This window comes from Hipposideros armiger, unplaced genomic scaffold, assembly GCF_001890085.2.
Source record: "Hipposideros armiger isolate ML-2016 unplaced genomic scaffold, ASM189008v1 scaffold_1531, whole genome shotgun sequence".
Lineage (NCBI taxonomy): Eukaryota > Metazoa > Chordata > Mammalia > Chiroptera > Hipposideridae > Hipposideros > Hipposideros armiger.
This window is the reverse complement of record NW_017732881.1, coordinates 53,807-64,941: the sequence shown is the minus strand read 5'-3', so window position 1 is coordinate 64,941 and position 11,135 is coordinate 53,807. Positions and strand designations below refer to the sequence as shown.

Sequence of the window (11,135 nt, the reverse complement as noted above, 5' to 3'; positions counted from 1 at the left end):
TCGTTTTGTTCCTCAGTCTAGTTGTGGAGGACGTTGCTTCACTGGCCCAAGTTGGCACCATCATTGCGCTCTTCCCGGGTGAGGCAGATCAGTCGCCAGCTTCTGGACGGCCGCTCACTGCGGCTGCTAGCCGCTCACGCTGGCTGCTGGCTACACACAGTAACCCATGGCAACCCACTGCCACAGGGGCTGCAGCCTATGCAGTCACCGGCAACTCATGACAGCCCAGCTCCAGGTTGAGCTGTTGTTCAGCATCTTAGCTGTAGAGGGCAGTGTCACTGGTCCTCATATATGGGATCCGAACCTGGGCCCTCTGGCGTCCCAAGCCAGCGCTTAACCAATGCGCCACTCAGCCGGCCCTGTGTCTTCTTCTTATTTCAAATTTGTTCAGGTGATTAAGTCCCCAGTTCTTCTTTTTTTAAATCTCTACTTCCCTGACTTTTTTTATATTTAGGGGTGGCCATATGCCATAGTTCTGGCCAAGTACAAGAAAAACACTATTAAATTATTATCAACAAATAAAAGCCTGTTTAGCCTTTACGCCATATTGTGCTATCACAATCGAGCTCTGAAGGTATATAACATTAGCTAATAAAATTTTAGAGCCTAATTTAAAAAAAACACACACAAGTTTTTATAATAAAGGAAAGAACTCTCAGGAAGAATTAAAGATGTTCCCTTCCCACGCAGCTCCAAATCAAAATATATTGTTCTGTGTTCTAAAAGGGTTCACGGAATCTGATTTCATATTGTGCAAAACTGAGAATGCTTATAAGAATATAATTTATGTTCTCCTCTGCAATGTACAGTTTTTTTGGTGAATATTCATGACTGTTACTGACTTGTTCCATTCTCTGTTAATACAAATCCTCCCTTGAAAGAACGATTTAAACAAAGTGGTCTTAAGAGACTCCAAATATATTAGAAATTACTCCATGTCTTATGAAAATTATATTCAAATAAAATGGAATTCTGACCAGTTGTCTTACTTGGTAATTTCTTGCTCTGGTAACAATAATATTGTAATTGACAGCACTATTTTCCTAAATTATATGCCGATCTATGGGATTGCACTCTTCCCTTTTCCCACATGTACAAATGCAAAAATAAAAATCGTGGGCTCTGTTAGACTTATTATTAAGCAAATATTTTGAGACATCTATTTAAAATACCAAGCATATGAGGCTATCTTCTGGGAATTCTGCTTTTCTGATATTGGCACCGCTACTTTCTCCTTGTCACCTTCTCCTTCTTTTCTACTTCCCTAGAATATGGATGTAACACTGGAGGTGGAGCAGTGGCCTGACAGCTGTCCCCGCTCTGAGTCCCCTCATTTTCCTCATGTGTAACACCAAAGGGTTTTATTGCCCAGTATGTAACCGTCCTTCAGACTTTAAAATTCTGATCTCTTCCAAGTCTTATTCCCTTCCCCAGGCTTTGGAACATTTATGGGTTGTCTCCACAGGCAACCTCTTCCCCTCCCCCCTAAACAGTCATTTCCTTTTCCCAATTTACCTCCTCAGGTTCAGGTTCCAAAAGTTCCAGGTTGGACTTTCCTCAACACGTCTCCACCTGGCTATTTCCTTGAAAATGGAACGTCCTCCCGGATTTTTGCAGAGTGCAGCAAGTGACTGGCTGGCTGAATTACTACATATTATACAACATTGACCGGAGAACTTACTTTCCGGAGGAAAGAATTGTTGTACTGATTTAATGCCTCACTATGAACCCGAAGGACTGACACAGTGAATAACTGTGCACAGCCACTAAGGGACTCACTGGGAAGTGACTAAGGTACAGGAAAGCTAACTGATTAGCTGTCTTATAACAAGTTTATTAGGTGGCTTGGGAGTCCCGGAGTTTCACCGACGCTTCCTCAGCCAGAGGTCACCTGTGGATACCAGCTCCTGGAGCAACTCCGCCCGCATGCGCGAGTCCATCCCGGAGCCAATCAGGGCCTGATGATGTGCACTGGAGCCGCTGGGACAGGGAGGGGTTGCGAAGGGGAACCCCGTGAGTCTCCAGTCCCTGAGCCACTCTGGAACAACGGTCGCTACTGGGCGCTCTGGACTCTATCAGGGCGCCAGCCCCGCTCCACCGCAGCCCTAGGGAGAATTGTCTTTCTTCAGCAGGCGTTTCTACAGCTGGAGATAACAGGCTAATCAGCCATTAAGGGACACTCCCCCAACCCAGTACTTGTGGAGGAGCTGGTGATGGGCGGATTGGAAGCCATTGATCAAGGAACAAAGTGCCGAGTGCACGAGCCTCAGGGCCAATCAGAAGGCACTGTGGTGCCACTTCGTTGTCTGCCCTGCGACCAAGGCCCCTATCACGAACAAAGCAAGACACCAGAGTAAGTTAAGACCCAGCTTTCCATTTTCCTGACAACCCATCCCTGATCTATTTCCAACTCAGTTCCTATCCTTTTTCTCATTCTCCTCTCCTTCCCCAAACTTACTGTGGGGGCCCAGCCTTCAGGGCCTCGCAGAGTCAGGAAATGTTTACAGACTTTGGAGACCGGCAGCCCTAACTCTCCCCGGCCCAGGTGGGACTGCAAGGAAAACAACTTGTTTATGTAAGTTGCTGTTAGTGCTCCTGTGTTCTGGCACCACGACACTGTTGTTATTGTGTGATAAAAACCCCAGCTCTGCTTAACTGGGCGCGGGTTCTGAGCTCTGTGTTGTGCTGCCTCTGCTGCTGGGTTCTGAGTTCTGCCTTTGCTGCTGCTGCTGCTGTTTAACTGAGTTGTGCTGCTGTTCTGCCTTTGCTGAATACAAGTGTGGCTGCATTCATGTCAAAGACTCTGCAAGGCTTTTTTCCGTTTGGGTACCTCACCACCGAAACTGTCCCTGCTTGAAACACTCGGACCCGACACCTACCGTCCCCCTTCTCCCCATCCTTGTCCACCTCTCCCTGATAGAGGATTTGTTTCTTTGAGAGAAGCAAACAGCAGACCTGTTACAGACACTTCTACCCTCAACTCAAAACTGCCGTTTCACAAATCTCACAGATCAAGTCCTGATGAAAGGAGCCCACTTTCCAGGATTACAAAGCACATGAGGAAATAATCCTTCACGAGGGAGGGTGAAACTTCAACTTCTCACCAGGGCCTTGGGGCCCTGTCCCCCTTGGGAGCTCACCCCTTGGTCTGTGCTCCAGGGGCGTAGACCTCCCCCTCTGAGCTCTTGAACTCACCGAACCTCTCCTACCACAGAGCCTACAACCTGCTGACCCCTCTGACTACGAGTAGCTCCTAATAATTCTTTAGGTCTCAGCACAAATGTCACTTTCTCAAAGAGGCTTTCTCTGACCTTCTAGTCTAAACTAGGATCCTCCTCTGGTCCCTTATACTTTATCATAGTATTCTATCCTTTTTCCTTCCTGGCACTTGACATTTTAAGCTGTAATTTTGTGTTTATTTCTTCATTGTCTGTGTACCTGTGTAGACCACGAGCTCCGTGGAGGCAATGCCAGTGTCTGGCTTGTCTGCCTCATTACCTGGCACAAAGTGGATGCTCATATTTCTGTGGAATGTGTAAAGCTGCATGCATAAAAGTGAGGCTCATATAAACATCTACCCTGAGCACACGATGACTATATCACTGGCACTGAATGGAGAACCACTGGATTTACCCACAAATCATGCCCCAGGGAGAGATGACCCTTTTTCCAAGTGCTGAAAATCACCAGTATCTGGCTTCAGAAAGAAGCTTGTCATCCATTCTGAGGGGAACAATACATATCCATGGTCCATTCTTATGCCAAAATTGCATTCTCATCCCTCGTATTCCTGCTTTTCAGCCTGGCCAAGAAATACTGCAGTAACCTCCTAATTATGCTCTGCCTCCAGCCTTACTCCTTCTAAATGCATCTTCAATAACTACTTCTAGAAGGATCTTTCACTGTATACCTGGTCACTTCAATTCTTTACTTCAAGCTTTCCAGGAGCTTACCATTCATTCATTCATTCATTCATTCAGTTAATCAACAAACATTGTTGAGAGCTTATTATATTTTAGGCACCATTCTAGGTGCTGGTGATACAAGCAGAAAAAAAAGACAGACAAGATCCCTGTTCTCGTGGAACTCACACCCTAAAAAAGTTGGGAGAAGGTCCTAACAGATAAAGCACCACTGCCTTACCTTGGCATTCAGGGCCCATATTTGTGCCTTTTCTCCACCTGCGTCTCTGGACACCACTTTTCACTCACTCTCCACCCAGGTACACCTCAGGTGATGGTAAAGTGGTTGGTGGGGGCAAAAGGTCTTATCCGAGACATATAACCACTAAACCCTGAAGTTGGGGTCCAATCCATCCATATATGATGTCTCCAAAGCCTGGTGCTCTTATGTTCCAGGTCCTGTGCATACAATAGGAGCTTAAAAGCTGCTTCTTGGTGGACCTATTTCACAGTCTCACATTTATTTTTTCTTCCTTTGACACCATCCCAGGGTGGACATATTTCTTCTGGCTAATTCAAACAACAGATCATAGTTTGCTTTCAAAGGTTCTAAGATCAAGTCCAAAAGTAACCTATTCAATGCAAGACAGGGTGGTGAGGCTTGAGATGGCTTTGTGAGCTGAGGAGACTCCGGGGCTCCAGGTTTGTTATAGACTCCTGGTTTCTGGGGTTTCTAAACATTCTGTGGAGTTTTTTAATCCCAGGGAGAATGGGGACTCCAGTTGCGCTAGTTGCTTTCACAGGCTTTGTCAGCTCCAGTTTATCTTGCTTTTCCTGGGAGTTTAGGGTAACGGGTTCTGCAGAGCAAAGAAAGAAGGATGCTGTAACAGGTGTAGAGGTGAGGCATCCAAATCTGAAAAGGACAGAATTCAGTCCTTCCTGTTGAGAATGAATGAAGGCACCTTTGCTTGCAATCCTCTGGTTGGAGCCTACAACCCTGTCTTCTCTCGTTGGTCCTCCCTGTGCAGTACCAGCACCAGGAGACACTCGACTGTTCCCCAGACTCCCCTGGCAACTTCTGCCTGCTTCTTCAGGTAGGTTTGGTCCCTCCCTCCTCTAGGCAACCAGAATGCCCCGCTCAGCCCTGTTACTGGGAGGGTGCCTTCCCCATCAGCCTGGTTTCTCTCTGAGGGCAGGGCCTGGGTCTGACCTATTTCTGAGATCCCAGCATTGTGCACATGGATATTAGGAAATGTTGATGGAATGTAACAGATGCATAGTTTATCCACACAGGGACACTGGCTCTTAGAGCAGGGTGTAAGGGGAACAGCAGGGCATCTCTGGTCCTAGAGCATTGTCAAAGGTGGATAACAGTGAGGTGCAGCAACTTCGGGTGCTGTTCCTTCCAAACCCTGCTGAGGATATTGGGTGCAGGGTAAATGAAGGAGCAGCCTGGGCTTAGTCTGGTCCCCAGCACTTTGGGCTGATGATTTGGGCCTGTGGTACTTACAGACTGTGCTGACCATGGCCTGCCAAACACTCAGAGACCGCTGCTAGGGGTTCTCTCAACCCTCTTCTCAATGAGGACTCAGCGTGTGTGTGTGTGTGTGTGTGTGTCTGTGTGTGTGTGTGTACACTGCTGATTCTAATTACCCTTTGTTTCTCTTCGTTTTCATCCTTCTATCCTACCCTGGGCCTTGGTTCATCATCTATAAGATGACCTTCAAGCATATTCTGGCATTCTAGTAGACATTCGACAGGATTGAGGATGATAATTCCTTTAAACACTGTGTGCCTCACCTCATGGGTCTTGATATGGGTCTACCATGTTCTGATAGACTAGATTCCAGACACAATGGGTACCCACCAGTATCTGGCTCTCAGAAGATGGGGTAATTATACATTTTTCTGGTTCCTCAGTCTTCAGAGGCATCTTGGGTTCTCGGCGTTCTCTGACTTTAGGACTCCTTGCTGCTTTGGTTGCTGCAATTTTCTTTGCCTGCTTCATTCTGGTATGTTTCACTCTATGGAAATGACCCTCTGGATCAGTTCTGGCTCTCTACCCCCCAGTACCCCCACGTGGGCTCTGGTCTTGATCTGAAGTTCTGGTTTAGAGTCTCAGTGACACTACCAGCTTGCTGTGTTATCTAGGGCAAGCCACACGACTCTCTGGGAGTTGGTTTCTGACTCTGTACAATGGGGCACCTTGCTTATCAGGCCACTGGGCTTCAGATGAGGTCAGCTATAAAAGGGCTTTGCAAACTGTAAAGGACTGTTGTTGGTCTTCAAGTCCAGCTGACTATACTTTGAAAATAGCTCCCCAATTGGCCCTGCCACCCTGCTCTTCTTCTTTTTCACCTCTGATAGCCAATCATTCCCAAGTCCCATGTCTCTGACTGCCCCTCATTGCTTGCCCAGCTCCAGCCTGGCTTGGGCCTCAGGCCTCCTGGCTCTCCTTCTCTGGTCTGTGTTCCACCTCAAGCTCATGCTTTCCTTGGCAGCTTAGCACACTTCCATGGCTCCCAATGGAGGATTAAGCCCAAGACATCTGGACTGGCCAAAGGCTCGCCTGCCTGACCTCCTCTCTGGCCTGACCTCTGCCCACCATGCCCTTCTCACTCTAGGCTTCTAACCAATAAGTTTAGCCAAGTTTCAGGAGTCTTTATGAACCAACACCAAGGACCTTTTTCACCTTCACTTTTAGCCATTATCGGTCACTCTCAATGCAAGTGACACTGCACAAAAACACTGGAAATTCCTCAAATGTGTCCCTAGGGTCTGCAAATACTACTTTCCATGAAGCCAATGAGTGCTCATCCCCCAGGTCCACTTGAGACAGTACTGTGGGGATTCTGCTGCCTTCTCCAGGGCTGCCACTTCCTCCTTTGCTTTCTCCCTTATGAAATTCACTAAAGCCTCTGTCCCTTGGACCTGTTTGTGGCTCAGTATTGTCCTGATGGCCCTGGATGGTGGTGAACATATTTGGAGCCTCTTTCCCTTGCCAGACCCTGAGCTCCTCAAGGGCAGTGGGCCTGTCTTTGCCCGCTCTGTGCCAGCACAGCAGCCAGGGCCTGCCAAATAGCAGGCTCTGGGAGACGCTTACAAATGTTAACCCCAATACTCACATAAGTGGGAGGAGGCAGAGGCAGAACAGCGCGACCGCAATGGCTCCATAGACAAAGCCCCGGAAGAGCCCGTTGATGAATGTCTGGGGACCCAAAGAACTCTTTCCTGGAAGTAGAGAGCATAGGAGAAAGGCTTCCCTCCTACAACCCTGGAATTGGAGCCAAAGGTCCACTTCCTCACTGGCCCCAGGACCTGTCCCCATCCCACTCTTCCTCATCCTCTATCCTCACTTGACATCAGCAGGATGCTTAGAGCATGGCTTCCATTGTGGTTCTTCCCCTCACAGAGAAGGCGCGTATCCACTTCTGGCTGCTTGGCCAGGCTGATGGTGCTGTTGGCCCAGGGGGCAGTGATGGTGGAAGACACCTGGAGGATGTTATCCATGCTGTTCACACTAACAGGAACGCCTTCCATCAACCACTGCACGGAGGGTGTGGGGATCCCGTAGAAAGAGCAGCTGCACTGCAGCGTCTTCTCCAAGGAACAGGAGGAATGGAGCAGCGTAGCGGGTACTGTGGAGAGGGTGGGTCAGGAGTCGGCAAGGCATCCTGACCTCCCTTCTCCGCTTCCTCCAGGACCCAGCCTTCTCCTCATTCACGATTCACAAGGAGATTTGGAAAGACTTTCTGGAAGCCCAGAGGAGTTGGGCCTCATAGACCAGTACCCCTTCATCCTCTCTCCTTATATGGCCTGAACCTGAATGCTTAACCTTCTAGACTGGAATTTTCTGGGAATCTCTATTGCCCATAGTCCCTTATCTACACCCCAGGCTAGAATTCCCAGTGTCAGCTTCTACCTCCCTCTCTTCCTCCCATCCCGACTCTCCCCCTGGGCTCTGCCCCTTCCCAGCTCTATCTGTGATCAATTTCTCCCTCATCACTTAACTTTCTGGATGCTGTCAGGCAAATCACTTCCCCTCTCTTTGCTCTTTCCTAATCTGGAAAATAGGGATATTCACTGAACCTGTATCATAATATCATTGCTATAAGGATGAATGCCCTAAGGTTTACGGCGTTCCTAGCTCAGTGTACAGTAAAGCAGTACCCATTCAAGAAATAGAATGCCTTTCTAGATTTTCTTCTTCCCAGTCCAAAGTAGCCTTTGCTTGAGCATTCATCTGAACCTAAGATTGCTATGACATTTTTTGGGTAAGAACATCTGAAGCTGCCTCATTCTACATAGAGTAGGTGAGACATGTTTTCCATCAGGTGAATACCATGGATTAGTAAGGAGGAATCGGTCCTCAGTTTTTTTCACGTACTTTTTGGAGCTGGTTCAGGTTCCTGGAAGAAAGAGAGTAACTTTCCCCTAAATAGTAACCCTGGATCTTGGACATTTCCTCTGGGTCACTCAGAGAAGGGGGATAAGGCATTTGCTGGGGATGGTAATACACAGCCTCTCTTCCACTGTTGTCCACTAGATTATTTAGTTTTTTTCCATCTGGGAAAACATGCTCATGGAGAGCTACTAATAGATGCTGAAAACCTGACTACCCTTGGAGCTCCCAGCCTCTGCCAGTGATATCTGAGACAGCTCCTTGTGCTTTCATGTCTTCAGACCACCCTGACTGAGTGTCCACCTTCACCAGCAATTCTGCTCTCTGGCCCAGTCCGCTATTTGCCCCAGACACCCCCAACCTGCCAGGTCCAGCCCACAGATGTCTGATCCATATTGGTTACTTGGTACCCTACACCCTTATGTTCTCTTTCTTTACACCCTGTAGCCCTCAGCCCCCTCAGACCTCCAGCACTGCTTCTCCTCCCACTCACCCAGATCTTGCAGTGGCAGCGCCATCTGTAGCAGCAACGGTTCTCAGGGACAGGAGAGGCCCAGGATCATTACTGCAGCTGGCTCTGACATCAGAACCATGTGGTCCAGGAGGGATGGGATGATGAGTAACTGAAAAAGGATGTGGGGCTGGGGAAAGCAGAAAGTATTCTTAGCAAGTCAGGGGCTTCTGTCTCTTTGGTCATCTTAAAAGCCTATCTACCCTGAGAAGCAGGAGTTACATGGGATGAGATGCTCAAGACCATCTTGGGACCGGGCGGCCCCCTCAATCCTCTGTGAAACCCCATTGCCAGGTCTTTCTTCTCTCTCTCCTAGTCTTTCCTTCCCAGTTGGAGGGACCTTATTACCAGGTCCTTTGGGTTCCCTCTCAAAGCTAATGGGGACCCATGGAAGGATTGTGTACCATGGAGGGACAGGATCAGATCTGGGGTGTCCAGAATATCCCTTTGGGGCCCATGTGAGAAACGGCCTCATGAAGAGCAACTGCAGGCTAGGTGGCCAGGGAAGTGGTGTGGTGGTCTGGAATGAATGATGCGCTTGGGCTGGTTCATAAGCTGTGAGGACAGAGGATGGGACAGATTTAACAGATCTTGGAGAGAATAAAAATGGACAGGAATTCGTACTGCTGATAGGAAAAGTCCCAAACTTCTTTGTTTTGATGAGGTTCTCCACGATTTCGCCTCATCCTTGCCTTCTATCCCCGTGACTTTTTCAACATTTTCCATGCCAGAGGGAATGTGGTTTGTTCCAAATTTCACTCGAAGCATACCTCTCCCATCACTCAGGGATTCCCCCTTTCACAGCCTTTCCTCTTGCAACTCCCCTCTGCCCACATTCAAATCCTACTTCAATTTCAAAGCTGAGTTCAATGCCATTTTCTACATGCAGCCTTTCCTGACCTCCTTACCCAGTCGGAAATGGGTAATCTATCTCCTCCAAGAATAATTAAATTATTTGTTCTTTTCTGGGGAAACATTTTTTTCCTCATAATAGAGTCATTTGTTTCTGTGTAGGTGCCAGATACCAACAGTTACCTACCCCGTTCTTCATGACTAACAAACCCAACTTTGTTTAGGGTTGCCATGTTGCAAACTAAGGCACTATTTTGTCTAGCTTCCTTTGGAGTTGGGGGTGGGACATGTGACTTTGTTTTAGTGGAAGAGGGCATGGGACTCCTGGGAAAGTTTTTCTTTCTTGATATTGTCCAGTCCTTCTTCCTTGTCATTTCCGTCTTCTTCCTCCCTAGATTATGGATGTGATGCTGGAGGTGGAGAAGCCATTTGGTAACCAGGAGGTAACCATGAGGATGGAAGCCACTCATGAAGGATATTGTAGCTGAACAATTCAAGGAATCTGGTTTCCTGATGGTCTTGTGGAACTGCTATACCAACCTGCACAGCCTACTTCTGTGCATCTTAATCTGTGCATCTTCTTCTTCTTTTTGTTTTGTTTTTAGCTGAGCCATCCTGCCACCTGTTGGCAGCTCAGTGGCAGCTCAGCTCGGGCCGGGACTCAAATCGCTGCTGCTCAGAGCTGGCACTCTTGAGCGAGCTCTTAACCAACTGAGCCACTCGGCCGGCCCTCTCCATGCATCTTCTTACATGAGGAAAACAAGCTTTCACTGGTTAGGTCACTCCAGTTGGGAAACTAATGAAATATCTTACTAGAGAATCTACCGAAGAGTGAGCTCTTTAAGGGAAGACGCTGCATCCAATAGACCTTCATGCTTTCTGCAGAAATGACCTTGTTTGACAGTCACTGATAAAATTTTCAATGTCACTCTCCCGCTTTCCCCACTACTTTTTTTAAAAGAAAGGTTAATTTTAATTGGCACTATCAATACCAACCCTTGGTTTAAAAAACAAATTCTATTTCCATATTATTTTCATGGAAAGAACCTAGAAGCAATGACACATCCATGACAATAAACCTGGCACTTAGATCTTGGTTTTCAGTAACATCCATCAGTGTGCAGGCATAAACCAGCTTGCAAGAGTCGATTATTACATTTTTAAGACTGTTGCTAGCTGGTTGTTAAACTCATTATTACAAATAAAATGATATAAACTTATGGTTAAATAAATTATATTAAAAACAAAGGTAACAATTACTCAAAACCAATTACTTCTAATTTTTCTAAGACATTTTACTGTTATCTATGTTCTTGAGGTTGTTTACATCTATTCTACCTATATACTGGAAATACTACACAATGGTGTGCTACTGTTTCTCTTCCTAACTCCACATTATGGGTTGGTAGCTTGAAATTGACTATGGTGAGATTATTTACACAGTGGACATTAGCAATACTACAGTTCA

The 11,135-nt window shown here is 47.1% G+C and overlaps 1 protein-coding gene across 1 annotated transcript; it reads right to left on the bottom strand.

The window, feature by feature from the left end:
- Positions 1-1,862: 1,862 nt before the first annotated feature.
- Positions 1,863-8,822, bottom strand: SIGLECL1 (SIGLEC family like 1). Its single transcript, XM_019634172.1, has 6 exons — positions 8,798-8,822; positions 7,259-7,540; positions 7,028-7,133; positions 5,770-5,926; positions 4,708-4,736; positions 1,863-1,980 (listed from the first exon to the last, which is right to left on the bottom strand). The coding sequence occupies exons 1-6, from the start codon at positions 8,820-8,822 to the stop codon at positions 1,863-1,865; spliced, it is 717 nt and encodes a 238-aa protein (XP_019489717.1).
- Between the last annotated feature and the right edge of the window lie 2,313 nt (positions 8,823-11,135).